This window comes from Dipodomys merriami, unplaced genomic scaffold (genome assembly GCF_024711535.1).
Source record: "Dipodomys merriami isolate MVZ:Mamm:240054 unplaced genomic scaffold, mDipMer1.0.p SCAF_13, whole genome shotgun sequence".
In the NCBI taxonomy this organism is placed as follows: domain Eukaryota; kingdom Metazoa; phylum Chordata; class Mammalia; order Rodentia; family Heteromyidae; genus Dipodomys; species Dipodomys merriami.
Window position 1 is genome coordinate 23,882,208 of NW_027202604.1, and position 20,258 is coordinate 23,902,465.

General features: G+C 40.8%; 1 protein-coding gene across 3 annotated transcripts in view; it reads left to right on the forward strand.

Moving 5' to 3' along the window:
- Positions 1-3,527: 3,527 nt before the first annotated feature.
- Positions 3,528-20,258, forward strand: part of Slc25a26 (solute carrier family 25 member 26) — an 83,791-nt gene continuing 67,060 nt past the window's right edge. For 2 of the 3 annotated variants that reach the window (XR_011371166.1, XM_070018918.1), the window contains exons 1-3: positions 3,529-3,677; positions 11,848-12,004; positions 13,403-13,512. Coding sequence is in view for 2 of the 3 variants with exons in the window: in XM_070018918.1 (XP_069875019.1) it covers positions 3,645-3,677; positions 11,848-12,004; positions 13,403-13,512 (300 nt within the window). In the remaining variant the exon portion in view is untranslated. Of the gene's footprint in view, positions 3,678-11,847; positions 12,005-13,402; positions 13,513-20,258 lie in introns of all 3 variants that reach the window. The other variant, XM_070018919.1, reaches the window with a different exon arrangement.

Below are 20,258 nucleotides of genomic sequence, written 5' to 3' on the forward strand. Positions count from 1 at the left end.
TGGCTCAAGTGGTAGAGCACTAGCCTTGAGCTGAAGAGCTGAGGGACAGTGCCCAGGCCCAGAGTTCAGGCCCCACGACCGGACCCAAAAAAAATCATTATTATTAGATAAAAGTTCTTATTTGTGCATAGCTGGGAAACCATAGGTCAGTTAGCGGTTGACATTTTGGTTTAAATTTGTTTAAATGAAGGTTAGAAGCATGGCTCAAGTATTAATACACTTGTCCAGCCACACACACACACACACGCACACACGTGCGCGCACACACACACACACACACACACACACACACACTTTTGCATTTTCTTCTTAGTTCTTTTATTGCAAAGAAAAAAATGCATTTTGTCCTGGAATACAACAATAGTTAGGGCCAGGAAACATCATTTGCTGTCATAATCAGTGTCAGCGAAGAGTCATCAGGGTGGTCTGAAATTATCTACTACCATTTTAATAGAGGAAATAATTACAGCAAGGATACTTCTGTGTCATATTTCAGGGGATAGGGTGACAAGCACCTGATGGATACTCATTGCACAAAAGCTCATGGTTTTAGAATAATTGCTACAATAGGTAGAGTAGAAATCTTTGTCAGAATGAAAATTAGCTGAAGTACATTGTATCCTGATATATATGTGTGTGTGTATATATACTATATATGTATATATATATCCCTAACCAGAACTTCTTAGGTCAAATATTGAACAGAATCCAATTATGAAAGGTTATGGAATCATTCTTTGTGCAGCCTAGGCAGGCATATTTCAACTTGCTCATGGAGATGGCTGAAGAATTAAGCAGTAGTGAGTAGCTGTCAGCTGGACACAGGTCAGCAATAAAAGACTTATATAATAATGATAGTTGCAGCAGTAGCCATTATTCATTAGAAATGGCCAAAGCAATGTGAGCATAAAACAGATGCATCCTTTTAATGAACCCCAAGATAATTATTCTTCACTGATTTAGTTCTGTGCCTCTATAAATTATATATTGCTCCCCCGACTACTCACCGATGAGTCCTGTTGCCTTGTATTCATGCTGTTGTGGGCTGGCAACAGAAATGAACTGTTACCTCAGAGGTTAGATTAATGGGAAGGAGACAATGGAGGTTTTAATCTAGGACTTTGCACATGCTAAGTGCACAATGTATCACTGAGCTACACCCTCAAACTGAGACTGTGGCTTCCACCTGAGTGTCTTGATCACTTACTCTGATGGAAGTCAGGGCCCACGTTTCCAGTCCCCACGTGGAGATGCTCATGTAGCAGGTTGCTAAGGGAGGCTGTCAGTCAGTAGGCAATGAAGATTGAGTCCCTCAGTCTAGCATAATAAAAGATTTATTGTTGTTTCAGGCTGCTAATTTGTTAGACAGAAATAGATGAGTGATACAGATTTTAATATCTGGAGATGGAGTGCTGCTGAAATTCCTGAACTGTAGTGGTGCCTTGATACCATAGAGTAGTTGAAAGGTGGAAGGACTCAGGGAAATATTAGTGCAAACTGATAGTACCATGGTGGCCTTTCAAGAGGCTGCCAGTTAGGGCATATTGGAAAATATGGTTGGTAGAATTCTAAGATAGCTCTGAAATACCTGCTTCTTTACGTACTAATGTTGTATAATTGTTCCCTTTGAGCCTGAGCAAGAGTGTGATGTATGATGGGATATTGCTATCATGATTACATTGCATGATATGGCAAATGGGATTTTGCATATGTAAATTAGGTTCCTAAACAATTGACTTTGAGTTGGTCAAAAGGAAAATTGTCCTTGTATAGGCCCTTAAAAGAGACAACAGCAATAGAGATTCTCCTATTGGTCTTGAAGAAATGAACTAGTATGGGGCCAAAGGCTATATTCTGCAGGAAGTATGGGAGAAAAGTCTTCTGGGGAAACACTATTCGAAAACAAGGAGGTCTGAAAGTGCACAATCTATTGGGCTATAAGTAGAAAGCTCAAACTTGGAGAAGTTATGCCTAAATTCCTTAGATGATATCTTAGACTGTGAAACCCATCTAACACCTAAATTACTCTGCGACTCATCTGCAGATCTTTTTATCTAGAAGAGGATAAAGATTCTAGAAGCATAACAGCAGTATGGGGGATGGATTGTATAAAGCCTTGACAAAGAGTTGTCTAAGGCTACTGTGAGCCTCTTGAGGAAAGATGATGAATGCACCAAGCGAATTTCCAATGTAGCTTTGGGTTGGCCACTTAAGTTAAAATAAGGATGGCAACGGTGCCCACCTCATAGGGATGAAAACTGGGAAAATGGCCACCAGTCATCTGGCACTATGTCTGAGATGTGTACCCTTCATATATATGGAGTGTTAGGGAGTTTTTTGTGCATGTAAAGGTAGTTCTACTCCAAAAACTACTTAATGACATGGACTTCAAGGTGTACACATGGGTACAAATCTGAATAAGATGAACTAGTAAATATGTGTAAGTGTGATGATCCTGCAGCTGGAACTCAAGGCCTGGGTGTGGTTCCTTAGCTTTTTCACTCAAGGCTGGTACTCTACTGGACACAGCTCCATTTCCTGTTTTTCTTTTTTTTGAGGGGGGGGCTGCTTGTGGTGCTTATCGTTAATTGCTCAGAGTCTTAATATCTTTCTTGCCTGGGCTTTGAACCACAGTCCTCAGACTTCAGCCTCTTGAGTCACTCATTACAGCCATGAACTACTAGCACCCAGTCTACCAATAAATATTTGAGCAATTCTTTTTATTAATCCATTTTATCTTTGACATAATAACAGCACATATTTATATGACCAGTGGTATACATTTATGCATGGTAATTCATACATGCATGCAACAGTCAAATCAGAGTAATGAACATTTTCATCTTCTTAAGCATTTATCATTTCTTTGTTTTGGGACCCTTTGAACTTCCAGGGCCTTACACCTGTCAGGCAAACCGATGCTCTACTCCTGGGCTAGACGCATAGTCCTTGTTTGACTGTATACCCTACCCCCTCCACCTTCTCCCCTTTCTAGCAGTTAGAAACCACTTTTGAAACTCTCCTCTGTAAATAATTTAAAATGAAGTAAATGAGAAGTGGAGGGTGCCAATCTTTAGGTCAAGGATTTTCCCGAAGCATTTTTCGCTTTCATTTACTGAGTTAACATACTAGACATCCCAACACCGTTTGTAAAAGACAAGACCAAAGAAACACTGCAGATGAAGAGCTGATTTGGATTCTGAATTAAAAAAAAAATAAAATCACTGCTCTCGACTTTGGCACCCAGTGCAGCCAGAGGCGTGCACTGGTCAGGACCAACTGCTCCCCTTCCGGACTTGACAATTCAGAGTCAACCTTGCCCTTGACCCCCTTCTCCGAGAGCCTAGCCAGTCTCGTGTGCTCGCGAGAACTGGTCCGATTCCACCCGCAGTCCTAGGCGTCTCCCGAAGAGACGCGAGATTTGGCTCGGGAATACCGCCCCAGGCCCCGCCCCCTCCCTCCGCTCAAAGCCCCGCCCCTTCTTTCCTTCGGGTTGCACGTGCAGTTGTTGTGGCCTGACGTCACTAGGCTCCGGAAGTGGTTACGTTTGGTCCCGCCCCCAAGATGGCGGCGCCCAGCGCACGAGTCCTCCACCACCTTCTGCTCGGTCTCGGGTTTCGGTCTTGACCGGGATTGCGGGAACCATGGACGGGCCGGGGTTCACTGCCTCGCTGGTGGTGAGTGCGGGGCACTGGGTTGGGTTGCTTGGATGACCACAGTCCGGCAGTGGAGCCGGTAGGAGCGTCTCCGCGGGGAGCTGGCTTCCGGTTTTGCGCGTTGGCCTCTCCTGGGGTCACTGGCAGCCGCGGGGCCGAGTGTGGAAGTCGCGCGCGTCCGGGTCCGGCGCCCGTCCAGGACCGGCGCGCGCGTCCAGGTCCGGCGCGCGCGTCCTGGTCCGGCGCGCGCGTCCTGGTCCCGCGCGCCCGTCCTGGTCCGGCGCGCCCGTCCTGGTCCGGCGCCCGTCCTGGTCCGGCGCGCGTCCTGGTCCCGCGCGCCCGTCCTGGTCCCGCGCGCCCGTCCTGGTCCCGCGCGCCCGTCCTGGTCCCGCGCGCGCGTCCTGGTCCCGCACGCCCGTCCTGGTCCGCACGCCAGTCCCGCTCCCGCACCGTTCCCGTCCGTGCGTCAGCGAGGGGAAGGAGGGTGTCTGACTCTCCTCACGCTCCTCTCCCTCGAACACCGCCGTTTTGATTGAGATATTAAATACAGGAACCCAGCGCACACACGGGCAAAGCCTCGCCCAGGTCGCTCACAGCTCTTCCGGCCCAGGCCGTGCTGAGCTTTCTCTCCGTTTTAGAAAGCGACACTTCCAGTCATTCCTTTAGTGCCTCGCCAGCCCACCTGTCCTGCTAAAAGCTGAGGCTTTGAGGAAATACTGAGGAGCACAAACGACCGGGCTGTGGACTCTTGAGTGTCACCTGTTTAATCCCCTAGGAAAAGAGGAAGCCACACGTTTTAACATCCGAAATTAAGTGAGCAAGTGCCAAGGTTGCGTCTCTGTTAGAGCATAATCGGCAAGGACACTTGGTGCAGCAGTCAATAAGGCAGGTTGGCGGACTATGTTTTCATTGTGGAGAAGTGGACAGAGGCCTACAATGAGCACTGTACTTCAGAAAAATGCCTCTCATGTGGCACATGGCAGCCTTGAAGCTTTTATTCACCTAAGTATGTGAGTGCAGGTGTTAGAGAGAGTGGTAAACAACATACCTAATAAAAGGATCAGATGTTGGAGACAGTAGTAAAATAACTGCTAGGATAAATGATAGGTGAGCTAGGTTCAGGGTATTATGGGAATGGATGGATGGAAAGATTGTCTCTAGGAGATAACCACATGACTCTTGAGATCATTGGACAGCTAGTAGGCACAATCAGTCCTCAGACCCAGTGAGAAGCTCCATGCAGGCTGCTGTGTTCTCCATGTGTTGTGTAGCCTGTCTGATTGGATATTTGTTCATTAGACTGTTCTTCCTGTACAAGTCTTCCAGTGACAATGGGCCATGATACTGTTGCCCAAGGGCTGGAAAGCATGACTGCTGAAGGTCCTGGTGATGTGATCTATAGGTGCCTATGGAGGGGACAGCTGAAGGCCTTGGTATGGGATGTAGAACCTGGGAGGGGGGTGCGGGGGAGGGCTTTTGCCCTGATTGCCTAGGCAAGCTCTTTTTTCCTCTCTTTCAATACTTGGAATGTTTTAGAATTTGGTAATTTAGTGGTAAGTGACTTTTTACTGTACTTTCCACTTCCAAATCCTAATAGTATATGTTGAAAGTTGCTTAAATCAATTCAGTTTTTACACGGATAAAATATGAATAACATTAGTGAAATTTCAAATAAAGGTAAATTTACACTCCCAATTATCCCACTTTTACAAGTTGAGTATCTTCTGTTCAGACAGTTATATTTGCTTCATTGCCCTGGTGTTGGCTATAGAATGCCTCAGAGAAACTGTGCCTTCATCAATTTATGGTCTGTTACAGATATTCTCCCAGTCTTCATGGACTTAGGGTCTAATTGAAGGCAGATGTTAAATAGAAAGTAGGTGTAATGGTGTAGTTTACATCAGTGGAGCCTTATCTAGCTTGCTTGAGGTCCTAGATTCAATCTCTAGCAGTGAAAAATAGAAAACTTCAGTTATATAATTGCAAATAGAGATGGAACAGTTTTTTTTTTTTTTTTTTTGCGGTCTGGTCGTGGGGCCTGAACTCTGGGCCTGGGCACTGTCCCTCAGCTCTTCAGCTCAAGGCTAGTGCTCTACCACTTGAGCCACAGCGCCACTTCCAGCATTTTTCTTTTTGCTTATGCGGTGCTGAGGAATCGAACCCAGGGCCTCATGCATGCAAGGCAAGCACTCTACCGCTGAGCCACCTTCCCAGCCCCAAGGAACAGTTTTTTACCTAGCACTTTAACAGGTGCTTGTGCAAATTTTTCATAGCTCCAAGTCATATAGGTTTGCTATTCTACTTAAATAAAACATAACTTCAAGTGATGAAACTGTTCTAAAGCAGTTTGAATGTTAGTATTTCCCTTAGGTTTTCAGTTAATGCTGAGTTGTTCCTGCCATGCATAGCATGGTTCAGTTTCCGCAAACCCATGGGTAACTTTTGTCCAGATAGCTGACTTTTTTCCTCTTTTTTTCTTTTTTTTTTCCTTCTGGTGGTAGTGTTTGAACTCAAGGCTTCATGTTTGAGGTCTAACTGGTGTCCTACCACTTGAGCTATGCTTCTAGCTCTGCTTTTTTGCCATGTTATCATTATTATTTGAATTCAGATTATTATACTATCTAGGTAAGCACTAGTTCCCTGATTGTCAGGAACCACAAGTCTTTGTTACTGACCCTGGCTTATATGTATTTATTTTTATTTGGGGGATTGGCTTGGCCAATTCAGTGCACTTTTTTTTTTTTTTAAAGATTGATTTGTAATACTTTCTAAAAGTGGAGATAGTAACCCCTTGCTGTAGTCATTGAGTACCTTCTGTGTACTGATGATAGGAACATTGGTAATTAAAATGTAGGTCTAGTGTAATCTAGTGGGGCAGATATTGAACATATAGTCAAGATACTCAACTATAATATTAAATTTTTGACTAGGGCTTAGAAACAAGGAAATCTACTACCAGAAATGGAGACATAGGGAGTATCTATAGCAGGTCTCTGAAATAAGGAAAATCAGAAGATAGGCGATAAAAGGGTAGCAAGAAGGAACTGGTCATAGTTCAAGTATGAAACCTGGAAGGCTCTGTTGGGTTCCCTCCCCCCCCACCCCCCCTTTTTTTTTTTTTTTTTGCCAGTCCTGGGGCTTGTATTCTAGGCCTGGGCACTGTCCCTGAGCTTCTTTTGCTCAAGGCTAGCTCTCTACCACTTGAGCCACAGCCCCACTTCCAGCCTTTTCTGTTTATGTGGTACCGAGGAATCAAACCTAGGGCTTCATGCATGCTAAGCAAGCTCTCTACCACTAAGCCACATTCCCAGCTCTGTTCTTTCTTGAGACTGTTAGCCTGGAAACTGGCAAGGTAACATTTACATTCTACACCAGTGAGTTTGTGTTTAGTGTAGAGTGGGTAGCAGTGCTGTGAAGCTGGGGAAGGAAGTAAGGATCACAGGCCAGTGGGAGTGGTGGTGCAAATCGCTGGTGACCTCTTGGTTGTGGAAGAAACAGAATGTCAGGAGGACTGGCTCCACTGGGAAGCTATAATAAAGTTATATCTTGTTCTTGTTAGATGTTCAGGCTGGTGGCTGTTGATTTTCCTTAGTTAAATTATTCAGGTGGTTTGAGTTTTGTCTTGGGTTTGAGCAGTGGTAATTTTTTTTCCTGTTTTTGTGCTTAGCTGCCTAGTTCTTGACCTTTTTGAATTCCTTGAGTAATTTCATAGCACTAATCAAACACTTGCTATTTATAACCTGGAGGCACTTTTTACATTTCTTAGGAAGGGCATGCATTTTTTTAAAAGTATTGACTTATATCAGTAATACAGGAGGGGTTAGGATATTATTGTTACATCTCCATACATGTTAACAATGTATTCTAATCAACTTCATCCCTGCATCACATTCCTTGTACCCTTCTGTGTAAGAAACAGTGTCTTCAGCAGATTTCCTTGTTCCATTTTCATAGTTTAGAAGTCTTATTTTTGACCGTCCAGAAGGCTGTGTGTTTTATCTGCTTAAATTTGGGATCTTGTTTAGTTGATTTACTGTAGCATGGTTATCCAGGTTATTCTATTTCTTTGGATTTTGTCACTTTTATAATTTTTTAGTGTAAATCTTGAAATTAACCACTTGCTTGATAGGCTTTTTGACAAATGACCATAAGGAACTAAAGAACAAAAGAATTTGATAATTTCTTATAATCCAATTGATGTTTGTGCAGTTATAGTCAAGACAATATTGATAAAAATTAGGGCCATTCTGGGCTGGGAAGTTGGCTCAGTGGTAGAGCGCTTACCTTGCATGCCTGAGGCCCTGGGTTCGATTCCTCAGCACCACATAAGCAAAAAAGAAAAAACACAGAAGTAGCGCTGTGACTCAAGTGGTAGAGTGCTAGCCTTGAGCTGAAGAGCTGAGGGACAGTTCCCAGGCCCAGAGTTCAGGCCCCATGACCGGACCCCAAAAAAGAAAAAAAAATTAGGGGCATTCTGTGGGTTTTGTTTAAATTTTAAATATTTGGTGTGGTAAATATAGGAATATAGGAATTCTTATTCTTTAGATTAGATGTCGTGTGTGTGTGTGTGTGTGTGTGTGTGTGTGTGTGTGTGTGTGTGTGTGTGTGTGTGTGTGTGTGTGTGTGTGTGTGTGTGTGTGTGTGTGTGTGTGTGTGTGTGTGTGTGTGTGTGTGTGTGTTGGTACTAGGCCTTGAACTCGGTTTCCCAGCTTTTTTGCTCAAGGCTGATGCTCTGCCACTTAAGCCACAGCTCCACTTCACAGCTCCACTTCACAGCTCCACTTCTGAGGGTTTTTTTTTTTTTTTTGGCAGTTTATTGGAAATAAGAGTCTCACAGATTGGGAGGGCGGGTGAGGAGGTGGGGAAGCCGATCAAGCTTGCTTCCAACCACGACCCTCAGATCTCAGCCTCATTAGTATAGTTAGGATTACAGATGTGAGCTATCAGTGCCTGGCTTGTCTTTTGTTGTTGTTGGTCATGGGCTTGACTACAAGGCCTGGGTGCTGTCCCTGAGCTTTTTTGCTCAAGAGCAGCACTCTACCACTTTGAACCACACACAGTCCACTTCTAGTTTGCTGGTGGTTAATTGGAGATAACAGGCTTTCACCAAGATCCTCAGATCTTAACCTCCTAAGTAGCTAGGATTATAAGCGTGAGCTACCAGTGCCTATCTTGTTTTCTATTCTTTTTTTTTTTGGGGGGGGGTGCCCTGTTCCTGGGGCTTGAACTCAGGGCCTAGGCATTGTCCCTGAGCTTCTTTTTGCTCAAGGCTAATGCTATACCACTGAAGCCACAATGCCACATAAGTATTTTCTGAGCAGTGTATTGGAGAGAAGAGCTTCATGGCTTTTCCTACCCAGGCTGGCTTCAAACCCCGATCCTCAAATCACAACCCCCAGATTAGCTAGGATTACAGGTGTGAGACATTGCCACCTAGCTTGTCTTCTGTTCTTATGAATTTAAGTGACTTTAGTTACAGAAGCTTGAAATCCACAAAAGCAATTAGTAACTTTTGATTCATGTTTTACTAGATAAGTAGATTGAATCTGGCCATTTTACTCTCAGAAGATAAGGATTTTGATGAAAGAAGGGGTAAAGAATCAATGCCTACAAAGTAGCCGAGAAGGTTAAGACAGTAGCTTATTGATTACAACTTAGCAGCAGCCCTCAAGTATTTCTCTGAACCCTCTTCTAAGATTAAAGAGAAAATCACAATAAGATTAAAAAAGTTTTTTTCACAGAATTGTCAGACATTCACAGCAGATATTATTCTTCTCATGTATTAAGAAAATGAAAAAGCAGACAAATGATTTCATTTACTTGCTGAATCTTATAAAAACCCTTAAAAATAAATGAGAAGAATGTGAAAAAGGTAGCTTTTTTTTTTTTTTTTTTGGTTCCTACACTTTCAGTCCTTTCCTAGGACTGAGAAAAGTGGTCTGTGTGTGTGTGTGTGTGTCCAGTGGGAAGTAGTAGTTATTCCTTTTTTGGGGTAGGGTAGAATCTCAAAGTCCTGGGTTCAGGTGATTCTTACACCCATGCTTTCCAAGTCTTCAGGCTACATTTGCCTGCCCTTGTTCCTATCGTGGTTATCTTTTTAAATTTTTTTTGTTGGCATAAATAAGTAGTATGAAGAGCTTTCATTGTGATAGTTCTATAGATCCATATAGTGTGCTTTGAACAAGTTCATCCCCTTTATTATGATCCCATATTTTCCCTTTGCCCTTTCCCCCTTCTTTTCAGACTGTTTGGTGGGTTTCATTATGGTGTCCTCTACCCCATGATCCTTTTCACTTCTCATTGTCCTTTTATGCAGGCATTTCTCTGTGCTCTTTCAGTGATATTTTTAGTTCATCCACTGAGTAGATCTTCTTAGTCTCTGAAATTATTTTCATGTCTCAGGCTGATTATATAGAATTACAGTATTAATAGCTATGGTAATTTTCTAGTGTAAACTGATTTTTTAGTAATTTACTTTTGTTAAAAATAGGCATTATTAGGGCATTTAATTTTTCCAGTTAACTCTCACATTAGTTTTATAGTGAATACCAGGCAGAACATTTACGGTATTGGGGAGGCACCAAGCTTTGTACCATCTGGTATTTTGTAAACTTAAAGCATGGACATGGCTGAATTTGAACTTTGACTGTATGTTTGAACAGTAGTGTTGCTTCTTTTTCTGTGTCATGGAATGTGTGGTTTTTTAAATGTGAATTTTTATTTTTTATATGTACAAGGTGATTTACTGAAGGACCCTAATGGACTAAATCATTCTTCCAAGAAAAATAGCCAAGTAAATTAAGGTCCATCCTTACAGAATGTTATGCAGCTTTCTAATAAACAGGAAAAATTTATGTTACTCAGCTATGTGGAAATAACTCTAACTTATGTTATGAATTATTTTAATTCAGTTTCTTCATCTGTATAACAGGGAAGTTGGACTAAAGCATCTCTAAAGTTTGACTGGGGATATAGCTCAGTAGTAGAATGCATGTCTAGCATGTACAAGGCCTGGAGTTCCATCCTGAGAACCATGCGACATCTCTAATTAGATTTTTAAGCTTTTTAAAATAATAATTTAAAGAAGTGATATATTCATATGATAGGAATAAAAAATAGAAAAAGGAAGTTTAGTTAAAAATTCCCATTACAGGCTCAAGCCTGTAATCCTAGCTATTTGGGTGGTAGAGCCCAGGTGATGGGGTTCAAGGTTTGAGTGAGTAGAGGGGAGGATTCACAGATCTCTCTACCAGTGCCTGGAGTGGTGGTGGATGCTTATCATCCCAAGATACAGGGAAGGAGAGAGGGGCCAGGCACGGGCTGCGTGCCTTGGCACTTCTGTCATGTTAGTGATGCATGGGAGCACAAATAGGATCAAAGTTGTTATAAAAATACTCTCCAAGACACACTGTAGTCACCACCAAGACACAAAGAATAGTTTCAGCAAGGCAAAGTTTACTTCTGCACAGAAGAGCGCACCATTAGCCAAAATCTAGGCAAGCAAGCACACACAGCAGGCGGGCTGCTCCCTATTTATCCCTAACACAGCAGGCACTGCCCCTCTGCTGAAAAAGCTTAAAAGCTTGAACTCAGATCTCCTGGTGATGGGCTAAAAAGGTCAAAAGCTTTTTTTTTTTTTTTTTTTTGACTATGACTTACTTAACTGAAATAAGAACTTAATGGGCTTGTTTGTAACAGGATGGCTTGTCAAGAACTCGAATAGGATGTAACTAAAACTTAATGAGCTTGTAACAACATGGAAGTGATGTACTTTGATCCACTTTGATAGAAAAGATGGCTTTTTCCCCCCACGAAGTCCAGGCTATTGGGGTATAAATTGAGACCTTGTCAAAAAATTCCCAGTGTAATTAGGGACTGCAGGTATAGCTCAAATGGTAGAGCACAAGCTGTGAGGAAAAAGGCCATTGAAGAATTCAAGCTCCAGGACCAGGCAAGTAAAAAATAAAAAGCTTAATTCACTAACATTCATTTAGAAAGCAAATTCAATACAAAATGTATAGCTAGCATGTATGTATGTATCACGACTATGGTTATATGTCTAGAAAAAAATAGAGTAAGGTAGAAAATCCTTTGTGCAAAGCTTGTGGACTGGAAGGTATGAAAAACCTGCATGGCAGTGAGCTTACTTATTGCAACCCTTTTTTCTCCCCACCCCATTTTTTCTTTAAAGGCTGGAGGAGTAGCAGGTACCTCAGTTGACTTGATACTATTTCCTCTGGATACCATTAAAACCAGGCTTCAGAGTCCTCAGGGATTCACTAAGGCTGGTGGCTTTCGTGGGATATATGCTGGTGTTCCTTCTACTGCTGTTGGATCCTTTCCTAATGGTAAGTCTTATGTTGATACTCTCTCGCTGTCTAGCCCAAATAAGGGGATTTATTTTCAGAATGGCATGTAACATTATCTAACAAAATTCCTTTTTTGTATAGCTTATTTTCTGACTTTATTTTATCTGTTTAAAAAATCCATTGTTTTTGAGCAGGTAGTGCTATGGAGTCTATTCCAGTATGCTTATAGTAGAAAAGAGTGATTAGTCTTTTGTTCTTTTTTTTTGGGGGGGGACACGGCCAGAAAGGTCTGTTAGTATCCAATAGCTGGCCTCTCCTTTGCTTGACCTTGTGCACAGCTTCACCTGGCGCCTTCTATGCCATCGTTTCTAGAGTAGTCTTCGTAGATGCCTTCTGTTGGGAGCAGCCGGGGGAAGAGTGTTAGAACTTGTATTCCTAAAGGACTGAAGATAATCTAAAAGTAGCTGTAAGATAGACAGGCTTAAGGCAGTTCATGAAACCCAGGAACTTTGTTGCTGTATTTCTCCTTTTTTCCTGGGTTGGGAGTGAGTAAGTGTAGGGCTCCGTATAGCTGCAGAATTTACCGCTGAATGCAAGAGAGAGATTATCTCTCTAATTTAATGGGGAAAGCCATACAAAGACCCATACACCAGAATGGTCTGGGACTGCTGAGTTAGTAATCACTCCAGTGGGCTCCTTACTTGTCCCGTGAGCAGGCTGAGGGCCCTTTATAAGCTTGTTGACTTTGGGAAAGAGAACTGCTTTTCCCCATCAAGCTGTTTTTCCAAGTGTTCTCATGACCTTCCAAAGATGAATTTCTCATTTCTTTATCTTCTGTGCCTTATCTTGTATGGAGGTGATAAACATCTTTTCATTAATAACACATGGGAAGTCTTAAAGCCCTTGTGCACTCCTATGATTTGTTTATGGCAATTGGAGGTCACTTTGTAGAGATTTGATTTCGGGTTTTAATTAAATAGTTGATTGTTTTTTGTAAAGGTGAACAGAGGTAGTAAAATGTAGCCATGGTTATTTTGAGTAACTGTCCATAAAACACTGTAAGTTTAAGTTAAAGAATGTTTGCAGTTTTAACCTATTTATAAATCAGTGTAGACGATAGTTTAATGGACATATGTAATGATGCTTTGGATCACAGAAACCCTTATCCTTTTCTAAAAGGTCAGCTAAAAACTGTTCATTGGCTTGTCAGTACAGCATGGCAGTGCTGGGTTCTTTGTTAAGCTGAGGGGAGAGATCATGTTTTCTGAGTTCTTCAAAGTCCAGGGTCAAGCATGTGAGTTCAGTAAATTCTTAAGAGTGAGGATGGAAAAAGGCATGCATTTATCATCTCTCTACCTTATCTCATAATTTAACAATTATTGTCGCAGGACTTTGAGAACCATTTCTTGTAAAAGTCTGGCTTGGTTTTCATTTCAGCTGCTGCATTTTTCCTCACATATGAATATGTGAAGTGGTTTTTGCATACTGATTCAACTTCCTGTTTCATGCCTGTGAAGCATATGTTGGCTGCCTCTGCTGGAGAAGTGGTGAGTAACACGTTTTGTGGTACAGGAATTAATTAAAAAGACTTAAACCTACTTTTACACTGATAGAAAAATTGCGCACAATTTTTATACTTGCTGATATTTTAGCACATGAGTATATTGTGCAATGCGTTTATTTATGTGTTTGTGTTGAGGCTAGAACTCAGGGCCTGGGCACCGTCAGCCATAACTTCCAATTTTTTGGCAGTTAATGGGAAGAGTTTCACGAGCTTTCTTGCCCAAGCTGGCTTTGAACCAAGATCTTCAGATTTCAGCCTTATGAGTAGCTAGCATGCAGGAATCAGTCACTGCCACCAGCTTACCATTTATTTTTGTACTGAAGTTTGAACTCAGGGCCTTGGGTATGCTCAAATAAGCACTCTACCACTGAGCCATATCCCAGCCTTTATTCTGCAATGTTTAAATCAAGGTAAACATGTTATGTATTATAAAATTGATTTAATTTAAAAATAGAAAAGCAGTTCTTTTAGCCAGGTATGGTAGGGGCTCCATCTTGCAATTCTGGTCATTTGGAAATAGAAATTGGGGGTTCACTGTCTGAGGCCAGCCTGGTCATAACATTTCTTTTGATGTGTGGTGCCAGTTGCTTACACTTGTAATCTCAACCTAGGAGGGTGAGATCTGAAGATCTTGGTTCAAAGACAGCTGGAAAGTCCGTGAGACTCTTACTTCCAATTAACCAAAGAGCCAGGAGTGAAGCTGGTGGTCAGGTGGTAGAGTACTATCCTTGGGTCGCCTTAAACTGTGTCCTGTGAAGCTGGGATTGTAAATTCCCTGTTTTTATTTTATAATTACATTTGTACTGATCAACTTCTGATATCTTTTCCTAGGTTTTGAATTTGGCTTACATTTCCCAGTGTGCTGTTGGAAGTAAGCAGTAAATAATGAACTTGGCATTTATCTCGTGTCATAGGAGTCCAAACGTGTCTCACACCTAGTGTTCATGTTGAAGAACAGGCTTTCTTCAGTTGCTAAACTTTCTGTATTTTAGACTTACCAAGAAAATATGAGATCTTATAATAAGGTAGGGCAATACAGCAGTTAGATTTTTCACGCTAATGATTCATCTCTTCAGTTTTAGAAAACAAACATTGTATATTTTAATGCCTGTGTTATCTGAAGTTTTTTTTTTTTATGAGTGTGAGCCTTTTAAATGTAATAACCTTCTTGTATGGGTTACTGAGCAGAAGAGGTGAGAGAAGTGGACTGTGGAATTAGGAAACAAGTATCCATAGGACTAGAGTTACGCAGTTCTGGGGCATGTTCATCTTCATCCTTTCTGCTCCTCTTAGGAATTTTTGGTCCCTTAAGCAATAAGGCCTAGCATCTGGCACCTGTTAATAGTTTCCATGGTTCCTGGACAAGCTTATGAGAATTGGCCAGTAGAAGGTCATAGACCCATAGGAATCATTTCTTGATGGAGACTTTAATTGATCAACTTGTTTTTGTAACTTGTTTCAGTTTCCTAAAACACAAACTCTGACTCATGCTAAAAATAGAATAAACAGGTGAATTTAGAGGAAATAGGTTTTCATATGTAAAATAACAAGGAATAGAAAATGAAAACAAAAGCTGTCCGGGGTCAGCAAGGTATAGAAGCCTAGAAATAAGAAATAGCATAGTGGGGTCATCATTGTATGACACATTGCTCTCATACAAACTTATGTTGCAAGCAGGTTGCCTAGAAACAATACCATATTTTGTTGTTATTGAGCATGCACACAGTTCCTTTGTTGTAGCAACCATGGAAACAACTCAGAAACTAAGGAACACTGTCAAAATAATAACTATTTCTTGTAGCAAGCAGCTTGATTAAATCTTAATGATGAATCAATACAAGTATAATTGCAATCTTCTACCTTATGCTTGCAATTTGAAATACAAGAAAATCGATCAAATAAGATTTAATAGGTAACCACAGCAAGAGGGACCCATTTGTGCCCTTTTTATTAGTAAGTTTGCTGTACCAAATCTCTAAATCCCTACTTCAATTATTTTACAGCTCAGATTTCATCACACATAGAATAAGTGCTCTGAGAAGAAGGATCTGTAATTATATCCAAGATTGGAGCAGGTTTCCTTTAGTGGTGTGGATGATGCTGTAATATTACAGCAGTAGTAATTTTTAAAAAAAAGGTTTTTGTGATTTGACTTTTTTTTTTTTAATTTGCTGGTCCCAGAGCTTGAATTCAAGGGCCTGAGCGCTGTCCCTGAGCTTTTGTGCTCAAGGTTAGTGCTCTACCACTTGAGCCATAGCTCCACTTCCAGCTCTTTGTGATTAATTGGGGATAAGAGTCTCATGGACCTTCCGGCTCAGGCTGACTTTGAACCTTGATCCTTAGAACCCAGCCTCCTAAGTAGCTAGGATTACAGGTGTGAAACACTGACTGTTTTTATATTTTATCCTACTTGTGGATTAGTTCATGTCAATTTTTTTTTTTTTTTTGGGTCCAGTCATAGGGCCTGAACTCTGGGCCTGGGCGCTGTCCCTCAGCTCTTCAGCTCAAGGCTAGCGCTCTACCACTTGAGCCACAGCGCCACTTCCAGCTCTTTTATTTTTGCTTATGTGGCGCTGAGGAATCGAACCCAGGGCCTCATGCATGCAAGGCAAGTGCTGTACCACTGAGCCACCTTCCCAGCCCCCTGTCAATTTTTTTTAGAAGTGAAAGGACACTACTGAAAGTTTCTTGCAGACAAAAGCAGCTGTTGCATAGGTGTGTAGGTGTGTGTAGGTGACATGTGGCAGTTCTCACACACATACAGGCTGGTAGTATGCCCTTTTCTAGTCTTGGATGGTGGTTTCAGATCAGCCTTAGCAAAAAGTTAGCAAGATCCTATCTCAACAAATAAGCAGAGCATGGTAGTTCATGCCTGTGATCCCAGTTACTTGGGAAGCATAAGTAGGATGATGATCTGAAGCCAACCTAGACAAAAAACACGAGACCCTATCTGAAAGACAAAGCCAAGAGGGCTGGCAGTATGGCTCAAGAATGCCTAGCAAGTACAAAGGCCCTGACTTCAATACTCACTATGGCTCAAGGGGAAGAAAAGAAAATGTGGTGAGGAAGTTCACGATAACACTGCATCAGAAGCTGCTAGTCTGTAAAGGTGAATGGAGATAGAGGTGTTCCCAGGGCAGTGCCACACAGAAGCCGGAGCAGGGCCTCAGGTGAGTCAGGTACTTTTCTGGCTGATACATCTGACCATATCCCTGTGCTAATGGGATCATTTGCCCAGCTTGCCAGCCTGGAAGCAGAGAATCTTTCATTTCCATGTGAAGGCATGGGATACATGATGCAGGCCAACTTAGGAACTGTTAGCTATGACAACCACAAAATGATCCCATTACCACCTTTTCAAACCCTCAGTATAAAAAAAATCTCTGGTTCGTTCCTTACGTAGACTATTTTATCAGCTCACCTGGATTCCTTTTTCACTGGCTGCTCTTGTTCTGCTCATCTTGGCTTCATTTCCTGTTTTGTTGACCTTACCTAGAAGGAAGCATGGAAGTAATTGTGAGTACTTCATGACAGAAATGCTGTGTTGGAGAGACTTGCTGTCTGGAAGTGCAGGTGAACATAAACTATTTTCAGGTGGTACAGGTCTTTGAAGGTGGTACAGGTGCCACTTCCTTGTGGGGTAAGAGTAGAAAGGGTTGGTTGGTTTGGTTTGGACTGCAGTGGGTAGATGGATGCTGGTACAGAAAGGCCTCACATAATGATTTTTCTTTGAGCCACACTCAGTTGATACTTAAAATAGTGTATATTTAAGTATATAACATATTTTGGGCCATAGAGACTAAGCTGTTACAGTAGTGAAACAAATCCACCATCACCTGACCTATCAGTGGTTGCAGGCTGCTCCTCGTTCAGGCCTAATACTAGTGAAATCTACAAATCTATGCATGGGGCTTTTGTCATCCCCTGTGAAGCTGTGGCTCATTTGTATTATGAAAGTACGAAAGTGAAAAAAGCCATATCAGGCGTAACTTTGGTTGTATAAAATTCTGTGAACAGCTTTTATACACAAGGCTGCCTTTTGTTAACTTGTTAATATTGGCTCTTAAGTGGGAAAAAAAATTTAAGGACAAAAATTTGACCTCAAAAGTACAAGGTTCTGAGTTCAAATTCCAATACTGTTAAAAAAGAGTTTGATACACTTATGCCTAACTGAAATAGATAAAATTTAAAGTTTAAGTAGGTTAAAAATGTAAATTACTGTTTGGTTTGTCAGATGTGCAGTTTTATATGCAACCAGAAGATGGCAGGCTTGATGTACAAATGAATTGTTCACTTGTAAAAGTGTTCCATTTTAAATGGTGGTATAGAAAGATATACTAGATATTCTTAATTGGAAGCCTGCTTTCTGAAGAGAGTTTTGAGAAATACACAGAGTGTATGGAATAAAATACAAGTAAACTCTGCATTTGAAAAATCTTCAATATAAGGAGCTGTGTCTCTGTTTTCCCCCCCTCCATAATGAGTTCAACAAAGTCTAACATATGTTTATTTGGAATAGTATTAAGGTGTGGTTAGCTCTATATTCTTAAGTTCCTGTGAGTTTGTTCTAGAGTTGCTAATTGAAATATGTACGAAGTATTTATAGAAAGCAAACTTTCTAAGTCTATTAAGTGTGTGTAAATATGATACAGTGTAATTGAAAAATGACAAGATTTGGATTTTGCTTTTGCTTCCTGAGCCAGGCAGCTTATTAGTAACCTTCATTATCTCTGATTGATTTATGCCTAAGATGTTGACTTCATTAACTAGTTTCTAGTATCAGAAGAATGTTCTTAGCTTGCTGATTGAATTACTTATACCAGGCTTTAAATTAGGTTTTATTTTGTATGTGAACTTAGGGCTTTGAACTTGCTAGTAAGTATAGTACAACTGAGTCATGCCCACAATCCTTTTAAAATCAAGTAATTTTTAAAGTATATTGAAGTGCTTGTGGAAAAGATACATTAACACAAGCTGCCAATGGGTGAGTGGCTTTGACGAATATGTCCTAAGTGCATGGACAGAAGTGACAGTGTAAAACCCTGGTAGACAATGTACTGGAGGGTTGGAACTTGATTGTGGCAATGAAAGGAGCAGAGATTTCAGCAGCATCTGTCTTTCTCTCTACTTTCTCCCTTTGTCTCTCTTCTACTTTACCTAATGTGATGCTGAAGTTCTCTGTAATTTACTTTTGGGCTTTGTAGTTTTGTATCTTTGTGTTTTAGCTAATAATTAGGAAAACAACATTCAGCTCTATGTCACAACAATCAGTTAACTTTCAGAAAAGCATGTCAGAGAAAGAAAAATTTTGGTAGCAGCACCAGTATTGATTTAATCTAAAGTTTATCATATTGTGTGTCATTAATTCTAATAATCTCAGCATTCAATCTTAATGTATTTTCTTTGTAGAAACCTTCATTGTATTGTCTTTGATAGAACTTTAGAAATGGTCTTAGGTTTAATGAAATTGCCATTCCTATGTCGTGGATTGATTCAGAATCCTAGGTGGGTAAGGAAAGAATGCTTTTCTGGTGGATTTGCCACTGATGACACCACCTTTATTTCTTTTCATAGAACTGCTGGGCTATAACAAGGTTTTGTTCTTGTGCAGTGAGATACTCTGTTGTAGCTCAAATTCAAATCTCAGAAAGATCAGAGTTAATGGAAAACCAAATGGAAAGCACAAAGTCACCACGCCACAGAAGTCAGGAAGCCATATTGGGCTTTGTACCCTCTGCTTCCTTCCATTGCTTTTCATCTGAGAACCTTTTTAAGGTTCCTCTTCTGTCTTTGTGTTTTTACGAAATAAAATCGTAATGTAAGAACATGGAGAGTTATGAAGCATGAAATTCCATAAATATTTATGCCAAACCTCAAAAGTAGACAAGTCCTATTTTCTTGACATATTGGGGTCGTATTTCACAATTGACCTCTTGAATTGAAAAATACTAGGAGTTAGTATGCCCCTTTCTTTCTTTCCTTTTTTCTTTATTTGTTTTCATTGTTTTAATGAGTTTTAGATGCTGGGAGCTATCCTTTAGGTTCATGTAAGTTTCAGTGGGCTATCTTTTATTCTGGTTTGTGTCTTCTTGAGAGTCAATACTCTTATCAAACAAAGCAATTTATGTACAATTTTTAGGCTTTGCCATAAGCTATTTAATCTGTTTTTGTGGATTTGTTTGTTACTAAATGAAAAATAAATTTTGTCAAGGCTAATAAGTAGATTTGCGTCTAAAGTCCTATTTCAAATTAGCCTTCTCATTTTGTTTCCTCTACCACTTGGAATCTAGGTCCATGATGGGTATTTCTGTCCTTTGAAATTATTGCTTCTTTACAAAAAAGAACCAAACCCTTACCAAATAATAATAGAGAGAATGTAGAAAATACAGACAAGCAGAAAAGATACAACTATGCCACCCTGCTGCTATTTTTTTTCTAGTGTTTTTAGAAGTGTGTGTATAGGCTGCTTAGTACAAAGAAAACACTGAACAATGGAAAAAGTCATTTCTACAGAAGTGATTTTTTTTTGGATGTTTTACCCCTTGGGTAATTTCATTTGCTTTCTATATAATGAATAAAAAATAAATTATTTTTTCTGGGTTTTAATTAGTAAGGTTGGCTCATACCTTATGGTACTTGTGACTTACTAGTAGACAGTAAATTCTGTAGTTTAAGTTAAGTAAAAAGTGTCGGATAAAAGAGGTGATTTGGCAATTAGGAATAATCTTT